Source organism: Mesocricetus auratus, unplaced genomic scaffold, assembly GCF_017639785.1.
Source record: "Mesocricetus auratus isolate SY011 unplaced genomic scaffold, BCM_Maur_2.0 Super-Scaffold_100021, whole genome shotgun sequence".
In the NCBI taxonomy this organism is placed as follows: Eukaryota; Metazoa; Chordata; class Mammalia; order Rodentia; family Cricetidae; genus Mesocricetus; species Mesocricetus auratus.
The window spans coordinates 15663572-15686763 of NW_024429202.1; the positions used below are offsets into that span (position 1 = coordinate 15663572).

General features: G+C 40.0%; 1 protein-coding gene across 4 annotated transcripts in view; it reads right to left on the bottom strand.

Annotated features, from left to right (window-relative positions):
- Kcnq5 (potassium voltage-gated channel subfamily Q member 5) overlaps positions 1 to 23192 on the bottom strand; it is a 500328-nt gene that overhangs the window by 39551 nt on the left and 437585 nt on the right. For all 4 annotated transcript variants that reach the window (XM_040729298.1, XM_021228536.2, XM_005072274.4 and 1 more), the window contains one exon: positions 21297 to 21517. In XM_040729298.1, the coding sequence (XP_040585232.1) occupies positions 21297 to 21517 (221 nt within the window). The remainder of the gene's footprint in view (positions 1 to 21296; positions 21518 to 23192) is intronic.

A 23192-nucleotide genomic window follows, 5' to 3' on the forward strand; every position in this document is an offset into this window, starting at 1 on the left:
AATTTGGGAAGACAGAGATATGGGAATGTCATAAGAAATGGCTAAACACTGAGGTTGGTGTTTCTGACCAAGAATCCTGTGGGTAGGGTGAGAGTGTGGTATGGGATAATCTGTTTGTGTACTGTGAAGATGTGTCTCTGCCAAGACACCAATAGCTAAGCAGGAGTGGACAGACAAGACCTCTGGGCAGAGATAGCAACTGTGGGAGGAAGAGAGGCAGGATTCTCCAGTGAGGTGTGGAGCAAGTCAGGTGTACAGAATGGAGGAGAGGTAATGAATCACATGACAGAATGAAGATTAATATAAATTTAAGTTATAAGAGCTAGTTGGGAACAAGCCTAAGATAAGGCCAATCTTTCATACACAAGTCTCCCTGTTACTATTTGGGAGCTGGAGGTCCAAAGAAAGATGTCTACTGGAAGGTGAGAAAAAAAGCCAACTTCATTATTTTCTTATAAAGTGCTTATATTATTTGATTTTTTATTTACCTTACTGTTTTATTTTACTTATTTCTAAGAATTTGAGAGATAACTGTGTGAATTCATTGCTCACAACATAGTATCACAACATAATATTTTGGGGATATATCCACGCTGTGGGGTGCTTAAGTCCAGCTAATTAGCAAATAGTTAGATGACTGAGGTTAACCCTGTAGAAGGGACTAGACATGCCTTTCCTCATATCTGGTACTGTTCCCTAAATTCCCACTAATATAGGATGGCACAATAGGATTGCCTTCCAAAATTGCCATCTATATCCTATCTAGTACCTTCAGTAATCTGCTAAACTTAGACTGTTCCCCTCTAAGCTCAGAGACCCCATTCTACAGGTTGTGGTTGGGTCTCCTGCTTCATCTTCCATGTGTTATATAAGGATAAGATTACCTGAAACCCGTCCCAGTGCATCTTTCCACAGAACCTGGAATCTTTGTCATTTAAAACACAAATATAATTTCTGTGGTAAGAGTATGTAGTGTCCAATATTTGCATTTTCTAAGAAAATTAATTAAAGATGTTAACTACAGTCACTTTAATGCAAATTAAGCCATATAACATCTTCTCTAATTTTTAATTACGGGTCTTTTTGTCATCATTGCCCCCTCTTTCTTCCTACCTATTTATTCCAGGCCTCCCTGGTAATGACTATTCTTCTGTTTCTAAATAGGTTTGACATTTTTAGATTCCACATGTGAACGAGATGTTTCTGAACTTGCTTATTTTGCTAAGTACAATATCCCAGGTTCACTCCTTTTGTCACAAGTCACAAATAGCTGGGTAGTATTCCACTGTGTACACACACACACACACACACACACACACACACACACACACACGCTTCCTTTATCCGTATACTTGTCGCTGAATACTTAGGTCATTCTACTATGTGGCTCTTGTAATGAATGCTGCAATAAACATAGGAATCAGGTAACTTCCCACATCCTGACTTCATTTCCTTTGAGTGTCTACTCAGCAGAGGGGAATCCCTGGGTCAGATGATTCTTCTATTTTAAATTAATATATATATATATATATTAATTTTTAATTTTTTGTGTTTGATTGTTTGTTCACAAACTATCACATGCATATTTGGTGCCTGCAGAAGGGGACATTGGATCCTCTAGAACGGGAGTAACGGTGAGCGTCACATGATTTCTGGGAACTGGATCTTAACAGCTGAGCCATCTCTCCAGACTTTATCTTCAATTTTTAAAGTAGCTTGCATACTGTTCTCCATAGTGGCTGTGATAATTTATGTGTCCACTAACTGTTGTTTCCTTTACTTTCTTGCTATCTTTGGTCTTTTTGATAACTGCCATGTCGACTGATAAGGTGCAACTTGATAATGACTCTGCATTTCATTGATTAGTAGTGATGCTGTGTTTTTTTATTGCGTTTATTCTCAGGTTTGCTAATTAGCAATGTTCAGAAGTACTAATTTACACTAATGAGTGTCATTACCAATTTACACAAATTTATTATGTAAGGGACTGCTGCATTTGGGCACTTTCTTTTAAAGATCAAAGATGCCATTTGTGAGTAATTCATGCCTCCTCAGCACCTTAAATTATGTTAATTATGATATGAATTTTTCTAATATTCTCTATTAAAGACTGTCAGTTAACTTTACTGGTTAGCAGAAATTCTGGCAAAATTTCATGGACTAGCTCTTGACACTTAATTAAAGGAGTCCTTTCGCTTTGAGTGATGGTATGAAGCACTAGAGAGTTTTCAAATACAATTAATATAGTCCATGTTGCTGAAGCTGCTGACTGCAGCGTAATGATGGCTTAGCCACTGCCTATACTTCCTGCCTGACTACTGGCCAATCGGTATTTTATTATACAGTATGAGTGACAAACCTTTACAGTGAATAAGAACATTATCCCACATCATTATTCTTTTTTGTTTGTTTGTTTTTGTTTTTCAAGACAGGGTTTTTTTTGTGTGTAACAGGCCTAGCTGTCCTGGAACTAGCTCTGTAGACTAGGCTGGCCTTGAACTCACAGAGATCTGCTTATCTTTGCCTCCCGAGTGCTGGGATTAAAGGTGTGCACCACTACTGTCTGGCTGCACTTTATTCTTTATCTTTATTCAAACAGAATCATTAGAATGTGTTTTTAAAGAAAGTTTTAAAAACATTATTTCAGGGTCTGGAGAGATAGCTCAGCAGTTATGAGTGCTGGTTGCTCTTGCAGAGGACCTGAGTTTGGGTCCCTGCACCTGCCTGTAACTCTAGCCCCAGAGCATCCATGCCCTCTTTCTGGCCTCTTTGGTACTTACACACATGTACATGTGCATGCACACAATACACACAAAAAGTAAATCTTTAAAAAGCAACGACAACAGCAACAATGAATTAGTGCAACTTAAACCAAGGCAGGATTTTCACTATCTTGATAAAACCATGCTGATTCCCACTTGTTGTACACATCAACCCTCAATGTCTTAGCATTAATAGGATAAGAGTTTTAATAATACAGCCTTTGCCTCAGTGGTACATTGCATTTGTCTATGGTCTCCAAAGACATTTTTATCAATAGGTTTAGTTAATTGAATCCTGAGTAATACTTAATAACTTATCTGCCCATAACCTGCTGATTATTCATTCATTTAAAACAAATCTTTTCTTCTTATCCCTGCCTCTGCCTCCTGAGTGTTAAGATTACAAGCATCTACCACTGTGCCTGGTTGTTTATGCAATGTTGGGATTGAACCTAAGGTTCATTCATACTAAGCAAGTACTCTCCCAACTAAGTTGCAACCTCAGTCACCAAATAAACATTTTCAAGTAGCTGTGTTCTTCTATTGTAAGCCAGGTCCTCTCTCGTAGAACAATTATCTATGCTGTCTTTAATAAAGTCACTGATTCCTGAGAAATAGTCATGACATATAATAGAATAAAGACAACACCATTTTTTTGTCTTTATGAATTATTCAGAGTGAGGACCTTAAACCTTCCATTTCCCATGACAGGAACTTTATCAAGTACTGGAAGAAAGGAAAAAGAAGACATGCAAATTAATCATTTTGAGGACTTCAATTCTTCAACATCAATGCAGAAATCGGGACTAGGGAATTATTAAATAATAACTTAAAATTTGAGGACCTATACCAAGCTTGGCATTGATCAATTTTCCATATATTATATTTCATTATTATTCATATGACTCTGTCAAACAGGTATAATACCTGGAGTGTGGGGCGAGAGAGAGAATGAGGGGGAGGGGAGAGAGGGAGAAAAGGGAGGGAGGGGGAGAGAAAGAGAATGTGAATGTTTAGCAAATTTGTTCAACTGCATCATCTTACTTAATCTAGTTGGGATACTAGGATTAAAGAGAATTTTATTTGGCTCCAAAGTCAGATCCCAGCTGCTGGATGTAATTAATCTCATTTTCATAAAAGTTCCTTAGAATTTACCATCACCATCTTCCTGTCTGTAAATCTTTCCAATTAAAAGTAAAAGCATAAATCTCATAGCTTCTGAAACATGCTTTTTTCTTTTTCTTTTTGCTCACTCGCACAAAAATCAATTTTTGACTGGGTGGAGGTGGCGCATGCCTTTAATCCCAGCATTAAGAAGGCAGAGGCAGGCAGATCTTTGAGTTCAAGGTCAGCCTCAACTACAGAGTGAGTTCCAAAACAGCCAGGGCTACACAGAGAAACCTTGTCTAGACACCCTATCCCCTCCCCCAAAAAAGTCAGTTTTCATAGATTTGTGTTTATAATCTACTAGCAGATAATCAAAGCACTTTTTAAAAGCTTGGTAAATTCCTAGCATAGAAAGACTGCCTCTATTAGAACAAATACTGAGGCAATCTTGGCCAAGTAAGTGACAAACCACATTCAGATTTCAGGGACATCATTGCTCTGGATAGCATTGGCTCAGGAACCCTCCTTATAGAGTGATGTAAGTAAAGGAGATCAGATTAAGATATGTTAATAAACTGCTCTTACCCTTTTGCATTTAAACATTCAAGAAGGCTTCTGAATTAAAGGTGAGATAATGTTGGGAACCTTGTTTTGTACCATCTCTAAAAGGATGTGATTTGTCTCCTTGAACCATATTTAGGGATTTCCAACCTTAACAAAAGAAGTCAGGGGCTGGAGAGATGACTCAGCAGTTAAGAGTACTGTCTGCTCTTCTGGAGGTCCTGAGTTCAGTTCCCAGCAACCACATGGTGGTTCACAACCATCTGTAACAAGATCTCTTCTGGCCTGCAGGCATACATGTGGGGAGAACACTGTATATATCATACATAACTATTCTATAAAAAAAAAAGAAGTCAGGCTTTATAATGGTCCAGAAAACTATAGATTGCAAATCTGCATTATTTATTTGCTCATCAAATAGGTTGGAAAAACTCTGGTCAGATTGACATATACCTTGATCAATTGAACAAAATCTTCAAGAGGCTTTTCGGGTCCGGCTGGTATTGTTCTTAAGAACCTATCATTCCCATGTGACCCAGCCTACCTACTGGGTGTCAAGAGACCACCTTGGGTCTGAGGTTAGGAATTTCAGCTGCGGTTTTCTCTCAGCCTCCAGCCAGCCCAGAAGAATCATAGACTGTGAAAGAATTGGGCCAAGATCTGGAGAATTGCCTTACCAAATCGCAGGTTAAACGGCAACTGTTTTACATCACTAATCTCAGAGAGCATACTTAGGCAAAATAGAGAACCGGTGCAGAAAGTAAGGAGTTACCCACTTCTGATGTCTTCCATCCCAAACACAAATGGTGGGAACACAACTGTGAAACAGCCCCCAGGTTCAGCAGAATGGTGTGCATACCAGTTCCCGTTGGTCTAGATTAATGTAAGATGTGACGTCTCTCTCGAGTGGGACTTGAAAGGCTTTGCAGGCAAATGGTGCTTTGTAACTGGGGACAATAATCATCTGGGGCCTCAGAATTTTTGGAGTGCAGGAACAATGGTTATGCACAATCCATGCAGTGGAGGGGAGCACTGCAGAGAGGGAAGATTTGGAAAGGCCGGACATTGAAAATAAAATAAAGGGAATTTGGGGCAATGAAAGAAAGTATCCTGCTGCAGACGGCATAAAGCAAGGACTGAGCAGCTTGTCTTTTTCTATGTCAGCCGTCCCTTGCAGATAAAGGATCTTGGCCTTTCTCTAACCTTTCTCCCCTTCCTTACCAAGTAGAACACACCATGAACCCGATTAAATGTAATTTTAAAATTGTGTCATGTTGGTTTCTTTTTGTGCTTTTGAAGGAAATAACTGAGATACACAGATGGGAGGGAAAAAAAAAACCTCCATGAGTGGAAAAATACTTCTCCTAAATACAGGCTAAATTCTGTGATTTGGGTAATGGTCATGTCTGTGCTTATTTTGTGAAAGTTTCAGAGGTCACGCGGACCGTTTTTAAAAAGTGAGAGGCTGGGGGTGGAAAAGAGGCCTTTTGTTCATCCCTGTGCAAAATCCGTACTATAGCTGAGGAGAGACAGCAGTAACCCTTGAAAAGGTCACGTCTTTGCACAGCTCCTAATCCCAAATCCAGGAAAATGCTAGCCCCAAGCAGTACCTCTCAAATACCTTTCTTGGACAGGAATCTACCAAGTGAGGACCTATCCGAATTTTATAATGTAGAGAGCTGCGAAATGCCGCACCCTTAAGATGGCGCTGGCTTCCGCCTCTGCTAGCCCGATAGCAAATGCTCTCTGTGATAAACAACTCCTTATTTGGTCAAGGCTGGGTATCTGGCTTGCTTCCTCGTATGTGGACCTATCTGCTGTCGCCACATGGCTTACCGGGGTTGGCCGCCCAAGGGCCTTTTTAAGCTGTGGGCAGGCACTCCCTGGGGTCAGAAGATTTGTTCAAATTCCTGAATAAACTGCTTGTGAGAAGGATTCCTGAGTTGCGTCTTCCTTACTGGTTACATTATAATGCACTTCTCTGTGCACACGCATATACCTCACAATGATAGACGGAGGACTTCAATACTTTTCAGAACATTAAGGGTCATGTCCAGTCCCGGAGGAAGACTAGAAACAGTGACTAGTGAGAGGTGAAAAGAAATAGGAAGGAGTCTTCTGTGTCAAAGAAACATGAGACCCCTGTAATAATTTATCTCTAGCATCCTTTAGTCAATCCTTCCTTCCCTCCACTGCTCCTCAGTATGAAATCGCCTGTGAGGCTAATGGGCAAAGGCACTATTTCCCATCAGGAGAACAGAGCACGTTTTAGAGACTCAGGCTTAGAACATTTCTTAAAGGATGTCTGATTGATCTCCTTTAGGGTCCTCTTGCCTACAGATCTTCCAAGCTTGGCTTGAATGCTTCCAGTTGTGTGGGATGTTTATCAGCTGGGGTTAGGCTTTTGTGACATTGAACTAAAAATTTTATTTCTTATCTCTTGGTTCTGATTATACTCTTTGAAATGACCAAGAATACTTCTAAAACCTCTTGATGAGCTTGAGAAGGGGCTATGCATTACACAGGAGTGTGCTAGCCTAAGTCAAACATTGAATTGGTCACCAAGTAGCTGATTTCCTGGGCTCACATTTTATTTTATTTATTTTTTGTTCCACTAATAATATAATTTTTTGATAATATGCATTTTGAAAGGTTGTATTGAATAGAATATGTAGCTACATAAACAAGTTTGAGGGCACTGGTATAATTATACATACATACATATATATACATATACATGCACACACATATACATATATATAATAAGAGTATGATGAGATCCTTGGTTATACTAAGTGTCACAAACCCAAATACTCTCAAAGAAAAGTAGGTAATGGAAATGTTTTTTAAAAAGTCAAGGAGAAACTAACAATCTAAGCAATAGTGGAGAGGCTAACTTAAATGCCCTTCCCCTATAATGAGATTGATGACTACCTTATATGCCATCCTAGAGTCTTCATCCAGTAGCTGATGGAAACAGAAGCAGACACCCACAGCTAAGCACTGAGCTGAACTCTGGAATCCAGTTGCAGAGAGGGAGGAGTGATGAGCAAAGGGGTCAAGACTAGGCTGGAGAAACCCACAGAAACAGCTGACCTGAATAAGGGAGAGCTCAAGAACACCAGACTGATAGCTGGGAAACCAGCAAAGGACTGACCCAGACCCCCTGAACGTGGGTGTCAGTTAGGAGGCCTGGGCAATCTATGGGGCCTCTGGTATTTATCCCTAGTATACGAATAGACTTTAGGAACCCATTCCACATAGAGGGATACTCTCTCAGCTTAGACACACAGGGGAAGGCCTAGGCCCTGCTCTAAATGATATGACAGACTTTAAAGACCTCCCATGGAAGGCTTCATCCTCCTTGGGGAGCAGAAAGAGGATGGGATAGAAGGTCGTTGGGGGCTTTGGGAGGATGGGAAGGAGAGGGAACTGGGATTGATAAGTAAAACAAGCTTGTTTCTAATTTAAATAAAAAAAGCAAAAAAAAAGTCAAGGAGAACTGGAGATTAAGGTTCATGACAAAGACAAAAGGCGATGATGGTGAAAATATGTTGCTTGAGACAAAAGAGATTGTAAGAAATTTGAGGTATACAACCTTTTAGATAGTTACTGATGACCTCCACCTCCTATTGCATGGTCTGTGTGATCATTATCATACGGAGAAAGGGTTACCTGTCACCTGAGGTGAAGGATAAAACACCACAGATTCTGACTGGTATATTCTGTCCTGTGGACACTCAGAGAGCCTACAGAGTGGCCGATGTGGCACATGCTGAGTTTAGGCTGCTAGCTTCCAGAGCAGTGAGAAATAAATACTTGTTATCTATAAGTCATCTAGTTCAAGATATGATTGTTACAGCATTCAAACTGCTTAGGATCCAACCTTCTCAGGATCACAGTGCTGTTACTTGGAGTCTGGACTGGATCTTGGGGATCAAGAGCAGTGTGGGGGACACAGAAGAAGAATAGGGCATTTGTATGAATAAAGAACCTAGGCAAGTAGAAGAAGAAACACACATAGGAGCAAGATTGAAGCAACCTGTCTGGGAAGTAGTTTTCACCAATAACGGAAGGACTGAAAGGGCCTCCCAGAATCCTGATGAGTTTTGAATACTCTTTGTAGATTTCTTCATAGCTAGGTTATGTGGAATATGTACTAGGTAGACATGTGGAGTGTAAAGTTCCAGACTTTAGATGCAGTCGCTGTTATCAAATCCTCTTGTTTTTGGTGTTCATGCAAAGCCTCAGGTTTGTTGCATGTGTAAAATCCTCAGTCAGAACCCTCAGCTGGACATGCACACAAACTAGCTGTGTAGAAGCCCTACTAGAAGGTTTCCTTAAAAATAATTATTTCAGAGCTGGATGTGGTGGTACATGCTATTAGTCATAGATTTCTATGAGTTCTAGGCCAACCTGGTCTACTCAGTGAATTCCAGGCCAGCCAGGGCTATGTATTAAGACATGTTTCAAAACATCAAAAAACTATCTGTTGTCACAAATGCAGAGTAACTATCAGTTAATTTCTGACAGTACCAAGCTACACCACCTACTGTAGAAAATTATAATCAAGGTCAGCGTGAAGTTGAGTCATTATTATGGAAAGTCATGGGAAATGCTACCTGCTGTGCAGTAGTTGGCATTTTTGTGGAAATACCAAACAGTGTCAATGGGGGAGTCTGAGAAAAAAAATCAAGCAAAGATGCTATTGGAAAACCAGTGTAAAAAGCAAAGAGGTTGAAGCTCATGTGCATGAAGAAGTCAAAGGTAAAAGAATGAGATTGTGTGATTTCCACTGCTTGGAGGAGAATGTCCCCCTTGGTCTATATAGGGGACTACAGGTTCAGGATATAGTAATTGTCAAAATCATTGTGTCAAAATGCTTCCTTTCAGTCAGTGTTCTCAGGGATTTCAAATAAGTGTGTCACACAAGGCTTTTAGTCAATTGGTGAGTCTTGGACTCAGACAGAGGTTGAAGAAGAGAGAAAAAGAAAGAGTAAACTCCTTTTAGAAGGATTCCAGGGTTTTGGCACTTTGCACTGGGTATTTGTACCCAGAATGCTGTGTTCTGGTTTTTCATCGCAGAATCCTGTGTATCCTTGGTGAGTGCTCACAACTGAGATATATCTCTGACCCTTCTGCTATTAAAACAAAAGCAAAGCCAAGGAAAACTCTGCATGCCCTTGTTTGTTGCTGCTCTATTCATGGTAGTTGGGCAATGGGATTAGCCTAGATGTCCATCAGCTGGTGAATGGATAGTGGAAATGTGGTACATACACAAAGTGGTATTTTATTCAGGTACAAAAAGAGTGAAATTGTGAAATTTGCAAAGGAATGAATGGAATTGGAAAAGACACCGAATGAGCTAATTCAGGCCCCCAAACACAAACACTGTATCCATTCTCTTATGTGGTTCCTAGCCTCAGAGGTTTAGATTTCTGCATTTAAGCTGGAGGAAGTGTTTGTGGAGTTGGGGAGGCAGGAAAAGAGTTAAGGAGTGGGGAAACAATAAGAGGATAAGAGAGGAAAAGACAAGGAAGTAAAGTGTAGGGAATGATCAGTGTGAAAAACTTTACATAAATATGATCAGGAGACTGGGGGAAAGGTGGGAGTGGGACAGAGGGACAACAGGAACAAAGAATGTATGAAAGAGACATAAGGAGACATCTACTAGATACACTAGCTGAAAACGTAGTATTAAAAGAGTGAGCTTTGAACAAAAGTATGCTACATTCGTGGAAAATGCTACTTCCAGAAATCACGAGCTTTTAAATTAAAATATCAATGTCAAGTTAAGGATGACTCTTTTAGAATTGTTGACTAGAAATGTCCCAGAATCTCTCAAAACAATACACACTATTGCCACTGATTGCTCTTTTTTTTTTTTTTTTTTTTTTTTTGGTTTTTCGAGACAGGGTTTCTCTGTATTGTTTTGGAGGCTATCAGTCCAGCCCAGGCTTGAACTCACGGAGATCTGCCTGCCTCTGCCTCCCGAGTGCTGGGATTAAAGGCGTGCGCCACCACCGCCCAGGGCCACTGATTGCTCTTAACTGCAGAAGATAACACACACTTTGGTTGGAGAATGGAGAAATTAAGCTGGAAGCTCCCTTTCAGCTGGCTAGTGCTCCCAGCTCTGGAAGTTGCTATGGAGGCTGTTGGGGGATAAAATTTGTCAGCACCAAGATATGGGCCATGTGTATTGTAAAACCAACTTGCCAGTCATCACATGCTTACTGGTGCCATAACTTTTTTTTTTTTGGTGGTGGTGGTAGCAGTGGCTGAGGGGGTGGTGGTACTAACTAACTGCTTTCTGATTGAATTTGAGGCCCATACTATGAGAAGGAATACATGCCTGGCATTATAAGCCAAGTCAAAACTCTATGGCTGTGGAGGTCATGGGGACCTGCTATTGTTTTTTCAACTGATGACATGTTATAAAGTCTTTTGGATATTTATTCTTATGGTCTTAGAGCAGAGCTGTTAACTTTGGGCAGAGATGTGCTCTCTCTGTCTCTGTCTCTGTCTCTGTCTCTGTGTGTGTGTGTGTGTGTGTGTGTCTGTCTGTCTGTCTGTCTGTCTGTCTGTCTCTCACATTCTCACATTCTTGCTCTCTTGCCATGGGTGAAGGATAATGCAGAGACTGTTAGCTGGTCAATGTGCTGAGAATACATGACTGAGAAGAGCTCAGATATAAATGGGGCATCTATATCATCTTCTCCAAGAATGTTGCAGCAGAGGGACTGGAAAGAACTTAAGAGACAGATGATGGGGAGCAATGTGTGAAGTACCTCTGTCTGGAGATGACACACCCACGGCAATCATGAACAAAAAGCAGTTAAGGATATTCATACAGATTCTGCATATACTAGGCACTTTGACAATCGACCATAGACAGGACCACCACCAACCAGTTCTCCTTCCTGAGGAATTATTGGCAGTTACTGATTGCCAAGGGAGAGGGTGGCATTTTCTTCAGTTTTACCTACCAACTAGTGGACCAATCTCAACAAAATTATCCCCTATGCTCACTGTGCAAACAACCTTAAAAATACTCAGTGGCTCAAAAAAGAAATCGCAAAAGAAACAAAGAAACTAATTGGGTAGAAGAAACTGTTCAGAGGGAGAGGAGAGGGGATTAGATTGTGTAATGGGAGTTGAATATAATCACGACACATTGTATATGTGTGTGACATTTCCAAAACTTAATTAAGATGAACGAAATATACATGGGAAAAATACTTAGGATAAAATATGTTCAACATCATTTCCTTCACTTGAAGGTAAAAAATACTTTCTTGTCTTAATCAGAAGTTACTATATGTTGCTTTTCCAATATCCAATCCTTGGGCCTTAAGCTTCAAATATATTCAGTTACCTCCCCTCCCACATGATCATATGCCTTAGGAAAGTCTGGTCTCAAATCAAGTTACTGACTCATGGCTGCCAACAATGGTCCTATTCCCCAGAATAGGAATAATTTTACAAAATAAGATGTGAATGGATAGGTTTAGCACTTTTTAGAACCTGTGGGCCTCAACTCCTTTGGCGAACCTCTGTCTCCAAAAATATTTACATTACAGGTCACAACAGTAACAAAATTACAGTTATGAAGTGGCAAAGAAAATGATTTTATCGAAATGAACAGAATAATTTTGACAAAAATAATCACCACAACACTAGGAAAGTTGAGAACCACTGTTTTAGAAGAAATACAGATACAAAGTGGCCTTTTTTTTTCTGTCTTTGAAAGTTCTATGAGCTGTTTGGAACTCCTTCAGCCATTTACTTCTACCCTGAAGAAGTGAGCATATTAATATACAGAATCAAATGACAGGTCACAACACAGCCCCAGGGTGGGAGAGAGCCAAGGAAGCAGTCATAGACACTGATACTGTAACAAGTTCAGAAGAAAAAGATTAAAAATTAAGACTTAGAAGTGTAGAGTGGGTTGTAGGGCCACCCTCAATGTCAAGTTACTGTATCCACCACTGAAGAAAACGGCAGAATCTGAATCTTGGATCAATGATCAACCTAATCTCCGGTTCACCTGTCGGCCATGAATTTACTTGTCACTGGGTCTGAGGGACTCTGAAGCTCCATCTAAACACTTGGCTTCCACAGCCCCCTCATTCCTCTAGTAAGAGTTCAACGCTGTGTGGGTTTTGAAAGCACGGAGACAGATCCACCTATCGAGTTGTAAGTGATGTTGTTTGCTTTGCTCTCGCAGGAAACTGCGTCAGCCACTCAGGCTGTACGAACAGGGGAGTCTTGGAGCATGAAAGAGGCTGTAGAGCCCACAGACTGCAAAGGGAAGTGTGGCCAGCAGAGGCTCCTGTTACACATGAAGGGAAGCTTCCACAGAGAAGAGCTCTGGCAGACATCTGACACTCGACTGTTGATTCAGCAACAGTTTAAATAGACTGCTTTCACTGAGCCTCAGGGGACTTGCTTTTGGAAGTCAGCCTCATAGATAATTAAAGTACATTATATTAACAAAACAAATCCAAACAGGGACTCAGTCCCAACAGGAAAACAAGAAATGGAAAAAAAAATCAAGGCAATACAACTTCTTCAAAAATTAATAGTGCTACTGTAGTGGATTCCATTGAGAATGAATCTAAATTCCAAAGAATTAAAAAATATATGATTATAATGATGCTCAACCTAACAAAAAGGGATTTCAACAAACTTTTAAATTAATTCAAAGATAATATAAATAAATACCCGAGTAATGCAAGAAAGATGATGCAGGATGTGAAAGAGGGATTCAATAAAGAGACAGAAATGCTGTAAAAATTAAATAAAAACTTTCTGAACAAGTATCTCAACCAGTTGAGCAACCCAGAAGAAAGTCTTATCAATAGATGAAGCAGAGTAAAGAATACCAAGGCCTGAAGATAAGGCAGATAAACTAGACATTCATGCAACACTAGAGAACGAAGCAAAATATAAATAGAATGTGTAAGGTTACTGGACACCATTAAAGGTCAAAGCTTAAAAGCATTGATGATGAAGTGTAAGCTAAAGGCATATAAAACATATTCGATGATATTGAAGAAATGTTCTTGAACCTTGGGAAAGAGATGGTTGTACAGATCTTAGGAGGTATTTAGGACATCAAACAGATGAAAGGAGAAAAGAAACTTCTCATATCATATTGTATGTATATCATATATTTGTATTTTATATTTAAAACACTAAGTACACAGAGCAAAGACTACTGAAAGCTGTAAGAGAAGTATCTAGTCAAATACTATGTAATCCTACCCCATTAATAGCAGGTGTCTCAACAGAAATTCTAAAATTCAAGAGGGCATAGAGTGCTGTGTCAGGCACTAAAAAAAAAAAGCTGTTAACCTAGATTGTTGTATTCAGAAAAAAACCCTTCTTGAAGGAAAAATACCTTTCCATGATAAACACAAACTACAGCAATGCATGATAACTGAGGCAACGTCACAGAAGGGGACAAACTTTCAAAAAGATGTAACACATCAGGACAACCAATTAAAAAAACCATAAATACTATTGGGCTTAAAGGCACTGATCAACTTCAACAAAATAGTAATAGATGATACTGATACTGTACTTCTGACTAATAGGCAATCCAGATTGAAAAGATAATGAATCTTCTCCACGAAAGAGTCCTTTATAGGCTAGCCAGTCCCAAGTGGTCAGCACTAAGCACATACACACATGAGCAACACTAGATAGATTCATCAGGTTCTCTCTCTCTCTCTCTCTCTCTCTCTCTCTCTCTCTCTCTCTCTCTCTCTCTCTCTCTCTCTCTCTCTCTCTCTCTCACACACACACACACAGACACATACACACAGACACACACACCCCTTAGAATAATAAAGATGAAGAGTCATGATTTTGAGAGGAAATGAAGACATGGGAGGAGTTGAAAGTGAAGAGAAGAAAATTGAAAAATCATGTAACTATAGTACTTATATATTAAATTATTAAAAATTAAATAAAAAACCAACAGAGGAGTATGAGTTAAATGACCCTATGTATCAAGAGATGTCTACAGGACATTTAATCTACAGAACAGTCTGTTTAAAAGCTGTAAAATACATGGTCTTGTCAGCAGCTTCTAGAATCTTCACCAAAGCAGACCATATGCTACTTTTGTTGATGAATCTGCAAAGCAAAACCTTGTATATTCTATCTAATACAAGAGGAAATTTAGAAATTAACTGCAGGTGAAATAGCAGAAAATAGAAGAATGTTAAGAGATTGAGCAATTTGTTGATGCTTAGTGGGCTGTCAAAGAAATCAGGAGGGGAAAACTTTAAAATCCTGGGATCAAATGAAAACAAAAACACACTATTTCAGAACCTGTAAGATACAATAAAAGTGTTCCTGAGAGGGAAGATTATAGCTACAAGCACATTAAAAAAATCAGAGAGATCTTACACACATAACCTAATATTTATCTCAAGGACTTTCAACAATAACAACAACAAACTGAGTTCCAGATTAGCAGAAAAAGAATAATAAAGGTCATGTCGGCTGTACACCTCCACCCCATGCTAACCTAGCAAATAGCAAGCATCCAGAAAGGCATTAAAAACATTGCCTCTTTGTGAATAGCTAGAAGGTAAAATATTTCTAGTAAAGGTTACTACTGTTCATCCCAGAGGACAAAAATTTTTGTGGTGGCAAATAGAAGCTGAAAGCTCATCTGTAAAGAGAAAGTTCAGCAGGGAACCTACCTGACTACCTCCACTTCCCCATTTGCTTCCACGGGATGGTTGCAAGTTCCTGATTTAATGAAGTTACTTTTCTTTGTCCTCGCAGTCAGGATACCAGAGCCATCTCTGTGGGGTGTTGTAAACTGATTTGATAATGTTTTGCTGTCTATTTGTTGCTCTTATCTATCTACTTACTTGCTGTTTTTTTCTTTTGTTTACTACTTCCTAAACTCACTTATTCAAAACTGCAGGCACGACTATTGCAGATCATTCTTTGCACAGAACACATATTTTTCCCACATCATAGTCTAGATTTAATGATATAGATATATGAAACCAGTATGAGAATTATTTGGGAAATTTAAAGAGATTAGTGGCAATTGAAGGTGACTGTATAGATAAATTATATAAATTACATTCTATACTTGAATGAAAATTTCTTCCTTTTCTTTAAAAAATTATTTATTTAGGTGGGTGTTGTAGCAATGCCTTTATTCTCAGCAAGATGGAAGTAGAGGCAGGTGGATCTCTATGAGTTCAAGGAAAGTCTGGTATATATAATGAGTTCCAGAAGCAAGTCAGAGCTATGTAATGAAACTCTGTCTCAAAAGTCTCATCTATCTATCTATCTATCTATCTATCTATCTATCTATCTATCATCTGTGTATATGAACTATCATCTATCTATGTATCTGTGTATGTATATATATATGTATCTATCTGTGTATGTATATATCTATCATCTGTCTATGCATCTGTGTATGTATCTATCTGTGTATGTATGTATCTGTCATGTATGTATGTATGTATCTATCTGTGTATGAATGTATCTATCGTTTATCTATGTATCTGTGTATGTATCTATCATCTATCTATGTATTTGTGTATGTATCTATATATCTATTTATGTATCTCTGTGTGTATGCATGCATGTATATATGTATATGTGTCTGTGTGTATCTAGGTGTATGTATACACACTATGTGCATACATTGCCCATGAACCTAGAAGAGGGTAATGGATCTCGTGGAACCAAAGTTAGTGGCGATTGTGATTCACTATGTGGATACTGAGAACAGAACCAAGGTCTTCTGTACTGGCAGCAAGTGCTCTTAACCAATGAGCCTCTTTTCCAGTGCCCCTCCCCTCCCTGCTTTGAGACAGGGTCTCAGTGCCTCATGTAATCCAGGCTGGGCTCTAGCACACTATATAGTGGAGGCTAGCCTTGCAAGTCTGATTGTCCTGGTGAAATCAAGGAAGCATGACACCATTCCAGTCTATTAAGATTTCTTAAGCAATCCATCACTTTGTACAGCAAATTTTATACAAAAGAAATATTTTTTTAAAGAAAGTAACAAAATCTGTAGAGAAGTGAAGGTAAGATCCTTGTATTATAAATAATGGTATCATAATATAAATCACATATTATTTAAGATATTCTGATGTGTTTGATTTGTGCCCGCAACCAACGCATCGATGAAGGTACATTAGCTGAGGAGAGGTAGGAACACAAATAGAAGAAAGGGAGGATATCAACAGTGGTAGGAACGAAGGGACAAGAGCTAAGGGAATTCAACATCTGGAAGGTGTTCATCATTTTTAGTTTACTAGCCTCCACTCAAGTGAACCTTTCTTATCCCCTGCGCCTAGATGGTGTCGGTCTTTTACAAACATCTGGTGAGGATGGAAGTACCTTCCCTAGCTGTCAGCAGGACCCTTGAATATTGCATAGCAGGATAGTATTTTCCCCTTAATCGCAAGCAATGCTGACCATGTTAAATCAAGTACACTGGTTCGTGTTTGTGGCAGCTGGGACTTTTGAGGAAGAGAAGCTAGAACAGTGATGAGGACACATGACTTGCAGGTGTGGGTAATCTGGATTGAATGGAAGACGAAGAATGAAAGCAAGGGCCAGCTAAGAAAAGAGAGAGAAAATGAGTGCAAGGTGCATAAGAAGAAATTAGCATGTTCACCCTGAGCCCACCTTAGCTATGGCTGTGCTGGAAAATCATGAAGTTTGAGTGCCTTGGCCCATGCCTTGGCCCTTTCCTTATGCCTATTAGGTCTCAAGCTAGTTACTTGTTTCTAAGTCTCAGTTTCGTCATCTCAGAAATGGCAATAGTCATGTCAATTACTTCATAACTCAGGAATGTAATCCATTTATAGAAATGAAGCATTTAAAACAGTGCATATCATAGAGGAGTCAACAGACATCACCATTATCATTATAATCCTATGTTCTCATGACAAAAATATAATTTTTGTGCTACCTGAATCTAAAATTATTCAGAGACACAAATGTTACTAAATAACTTGTGTGGCATTTCTGCCAGGTATTGCAGGACTTAGCTGATTAGGAGATATCATTCAGGTCACCTTGATTAAAAATATCTGCTATGAGAATACATACCACAGTCCTTAGAATTTAATTTTCCTTTTGCCATTTGTACATTTCTACACCCAATATCTGCCAGCTACTTGCCAATTCTTTGAAAACCATGAGTTTGAGATACTGGGAGACAATTGTGACTTTCTTAAGTACAACATGTTAATCTTATTAAAACTATAAGAAAGAAAACAAGTGGATACTCAGTAAGCTTGTGTGTGAGTCGTTACATTATACCAGATTCAGCAAGAACTGTTAACATTTAGAGATTAATCATAAACTTATTTTGTTTTCCACTTGTAACTGTCATTCAGAAAAGGGCGGATTTTTAATAAGATGTAATGTTCAGCTATTAACTCACAGGCATGTCTGGATTTCCATTATTCTTTCTTCTATTCATGCACGCTCTTTGAGAATGTTAATGGGTAATGAGATGCAGAGGGGCAGCTGAAAAAAAAACTCCAGAAGTGAACAGATGAACAGACCCGGGATAATTGGGAGTCGGCTGCAGTGTTGCTATGTATTATTTTCTATGAGTAGTAAGTGGATTTTAGAGATACTCATAACCTGGAGAGACGCTGAAGATTATATATATATATATGTAATCGAAGGCCACATTTACTTGATAGCTACTTCATTTTTTTCTATGAAAAATGTACTTCAAAATTTCCAAGACCCAATTTCAAGCTAAATCATAAGTAAAGACTCTTGGCTATTGGATTAAATGAGGAGTCAGGAGCTTCCATCTCCTGCCAGTGAGGAGCCCTCAAAGCTACTTCAACAGGGCAGCAATCAGTTCCGTCTTCACTTGGGGAGTTCAGAATCAATTGAGATGGGGCCCAGCCAGGGGAAAGTAATTCTTTTCTAAGCAAACAGAATTGCACTTGTATGAAATGATCTAGAAAGTGTATGACATGAGACCTTTCCAATCTGAGAAGAATAGGACTTTTTTTTTCTCTTTTGTACCTGACTTCTGAGATATGTTTGGAGATACAGAAAATGCTAGGGTAGGTAGTGTCAATTCCAGTAAGCCTTTGAAACCATCCTTACTTCTGGTCAAACAGTATAACTAGAATTCATTTTCTATGTTCAAAATCCAGTTTCTATGAATTTTATAATTAAATGTGCTCAGTCAACCGTAATGACCTCACAGCAAGAAGACAAAGATATTTTGAATCCCACATTATAAGAATAAGGGTCAATTTCTGTGTGTACTAATGATATATTTAGTACAATGTGAACCCAGGGTCAAGGTGGAAGACATGGACACCCCTCAGTCTGCCACGGAACCTGTTACATAAGCAGGGGTTCAGCCAAGGTGCTGAACTGTATCTGCCTTCCCCAGCTCATGTGTTGAAATACCCAGTACCTCTAAATTCTATTGTACCTGGAGACTGGGTATTTAAAGAAGTGATTGGTTAAGTTAAAATGAAATTATTAAGGTGGGTAACAATAGAATATTATTCATATTCCATACAAAGAAGAAATTTGGACACAGGTAGAGAGGAGAGACAATGTTTAGACAGAAGGACCATGAAGAAAGATATCCTTGGTAGGAACCACCTTGTGCTGAGATTTGTAATCCCAGATTGTGAGCCAATGAATTTACATTGTTTAAAGTACCCAGTGGGTGGTACTTTGTTATAACAACCCAAGGAACTCTTGTAAGCTATATTTATAGTTGGTGAGCATCTTTGGGAAGATCTTCGAACTGAGTGCAGGCTGATCCACAGCAGAGACCAGATGCTCCTTGTACTTCTCAGTAAGGATCATCTTCAAATGGGAAGTTTGTTACCCAATAGTTCAAGGACTGTGAGAGTAGCAGGAAGGGAGAGACAGTATGTGGAAGCCATAATTTGTTTTTGATGTATTCAAAAGTCCTCCTTGGATTTCTTATTGCAAAAGTGTTGCATGTTCATTGTGAAAAAATACTGGGAAACACAGGTGAAGAAAATGCCGAATCAGTGCATTTGTGATCTCATTTGTTTTCCAGACTTTTTCATGAACACACAAGTTTTTGTACATAGTACACATACACGTAAATGTACATATCCACAAGCATTCTGATAGGTCTTGCTGTGCAGCTCTGTAGGTCAGACTGTCCTTGTACTCTCATGGTCTCCTGCCTCGGCTTCCTAAGTGTTCAGATTACAGGCTTGCATTACAAGCATTCATCATGACATCTGGCCTGGGATCGTTCTTTCGCATCAGTAAGAATCATTTCTAACATCTGATACTGTTTCACTCATCAGTTACACTCTAGAGAATGTGCTGGAAGGTGGATGTGTCTAATGCTTGGCATATGCCACGGCTTTGATATCTATTTGCCAAGCTACCTTACAGAAAGGATGTACCCACTTTCATTAGTGTCTGTTCCAAGTCCAACAGAGAGCCTATTACCAGTAACTGTAGACTTAGCTGCCCATGGGCTCTCTGTGAACTTACTCCTGGGAGCAAAGTATGGAAAGTGGAGCCCTGAAAACTGTGCTGGTGGTGACTCAGGCTGCTTCAAGTGACTTGATGAAGAGTACACGACACAGGAGGACAAGGCATTTCCCGGCTTAGCAGAGAAACAGGTGTAAGCAAGCGTGGCAGGGTCAGCATGTCCTCGCCACTGAGATGGGAGCCATTATGTCTGCCAGGTGGGGCCATATCGGGTCAGCATTGAGGAGACGATTTGGAGAACATGACACTAGTCGGGGTGTGGAGAGTGAAGAAGTGTGAAGCAAGGACTTGTGTCGCTCACTTGAGAGGGGAAGGGAGGTCTCTGAGGACCTCTGAGGAAGCTGGGAAGGGCTGGCAGGCAGAGGTTCCAGCGGTTCACCGCAGGGAGCTGTGATCACTGCATCTCTGACCCTTGGTTGTTCATCTTGTCCCCCGGGCTTTGAGGGCCTGGGAAAACACAGGTTATGCTAGGGAACGAGAGTATAAGGCCTGGTGGCCTTAGCAGTTTGTATGCATTAATGGAAGATGCTATTTGATTCTGGTTCTGTGCCCAGTGTAAGGGATCCCAAGGGGGCACACTTAAAAGGAAAACCGAGTTAATTTTTGAATGAAAAAAAAAGTATTTCATGAACATGAAAATTATGTGTCACTCAATGATATGCTGGAAAGAAAACATTCTGGCATGTGAGATGATAAAATAGGTTAATTCCTCTTGGGAGAGAATTTCATTTTTCATTAGAAGGCTGCGAAGCTTCACACAGGAGCACTTCACAACAAGCAGCAGGCTGTGAGTTTGGGGTAGAAGGGAGTACAGTTTCCTTGTGTCTAGAAGGGTGCTGCTATCACTCCCATTTCAGAATATTCACAATGTACCTGGTCATCTTTCTGCTTTGAGTCTTTGCTGGTCAGATCACACACACACACACACACACACACACACACACACACACACACACACACACACACACACTAGCAAGGAGGTCACAGTGATCTTGAAATAAATAGAAGGAAAAATTAACAAAATGGTCCTTTCTTTCATCTTTCCTTCCTTTCTTTTTTATAAATGGGGTACCAGGCCTGGAACCCAGGGTCTCACACATGATGAACTCTAACCTTGTTCTGTATTTCCAACCCCTTGGCCTTCTCTGAGATATAGATTTAGCTGCCAAAGTTGCTTCTCAAAACTAACTTATGTTCTGTGTATTCACCCACAGCCATGAATACATTTCCAATAAAAATAAACAATTTCTGGTACCTTCAATGGCGCCGCAGAATGAATCATTTCATAGCCACCCAGCAGCCCATCAAGCTAAAAAGAGTCATGAAAACCAGGCTTACCGTCTATCACTGGCTTTGGCTGCGAACTCTTGAGGCGTAGTGAGGGCCTAAAGCGGGTTCGGTCGTTGAAGCTCCAACTCTTCTGCACTTTGGTGGGGCTGCCCTCAGCAGTGATGTCAGTGCTCGGGGACCTCCTGTCACCTACTGATGCTTGTCTGCTCTTGATGCTCTGGCCCCTCGGGCTAGCCATGCGTACTCTCTCCTTAAAACTCAGCTTCTGACTGTGAAGAACAGAGCCATGATTATTCCATCTCAAAAACGTTCTTCCATTCCGCATGGGCAAATGATCTGGTGGAACTATATAAGGTTATATACATCAATATATAGGCAAGAGTGTGTTCAGCAAGTAGGAGCATAGAAATAGATAGTTTCCTTTTTGAAAAAAATTAACTTTATTTGATCATGGTGTTTGTAATCATTTGAGGCCAGTTTCACTCTTATGGGTATGTGCGTGCTTCTTGGATTTATGTAGGAAGAAAAGAGACCAGGTACAGCAGTTTGTACCCAATTTCACTGAAGATAACCAAGAATGGGTGTGGAGTTCACTTTAACAACTGTTGGGTGATTGTAGCTTTCCTCCCCGCTGGTGAGTTTTTTAAGTTCATTTTTCTTTTTTTGTTTGTTTGTCTGGGTGACCTTTCTTTGTCATTCCTAAGCATCTCTGCAGGTAAACAGGGGTGATGATTACATATGTACCTATATCCAGCATGCATTTTATATCCCAGGCAAGGTTATGAAATCCATAAATCCATGCAATCTCAAAGCAATTGACAGCACGACGCACATATGTTAAACACACAACACTTAACATTACATTCTTCATTCTTGGGAAAAGAGACCACAGGGTGGAACAGCCTCAACATGTAATGAATGGGATGATTGACAGAATGAGATGCAATGTTCACTAGCACAATTTCCTGCTATGAAACAAGCTATTGATTTGCTGTGGCAGCTACTGGTAAGATCACATTTGTTGGAACATTCTGTTCTTTGATGCTACGGAAGATCGAGCTGCCATGGGCTGATCAAGGATGTATTAACAACAAAATCCAAAATGCACCTTCAGCCTATCCTGGTTAAGACCGTGTGTGTCTTGTCTGATGTTCTAGGGGGAGCAGGTAGGGGGGCTGTGGAGTTCCCTGGCTCATGTGAAGACAAGATTAACTAATGCAGCTAAGGGGATTTTCTAGAAATCAAATGAACTGTGGAGAGTGCTGCATGCCCCGATCTTGTTTCGCTTATAAAGCACTGCACTATTCATTAGAAAGTAGCACACTGTTATCAATGTGAGGGCCCTGTGCTCCTTAAGGACGGAAGAAATAATGGGGCAATGGATCCGAGGGTGAGTCGCTTAGCACAGCTCCTGTGAGTCATGCTGCAGCCTTTGTGGGGGATGAAGGCAGCGTGCTTATGGATAAGGACTGTCTGAGACCAAGTGAAGGCCTTGACTTTTCCACTTACCGCAGTGTCCACTGTCCCCAGCTGCAGCATGCCAACAGCAAATGTGTTTAGTGCATATGTGTTTGGCAGCTAACAAGAGATAGTAACATTTGTTTTCCCATGCCTAGTTGCTTAACATCTGGTGTTCTAAAAAGGTACCATGTTTAATGTGAATTTGCTTACATGAAAACAAATCAAATCATGAACAATGGTGGCCAGAGAGTCTGGTTAACACTAAAGGAGTTGACCATGCAACTGACATCTCCTGTCCCAAATGCAGATACAGCCACTTCCAGCACAACCAGCTGAAGGCACATGCAGGCTGGGCAGTTTTGTGATGAGGTCATGTGAGTTCAAGAGCTCTGTACGACAGCCCCATCAATCACAGGGTTTATCTGCACTTGACAAATGTATGATTAAATGATAGATTACATTAAACAACAACAACAGAAAACA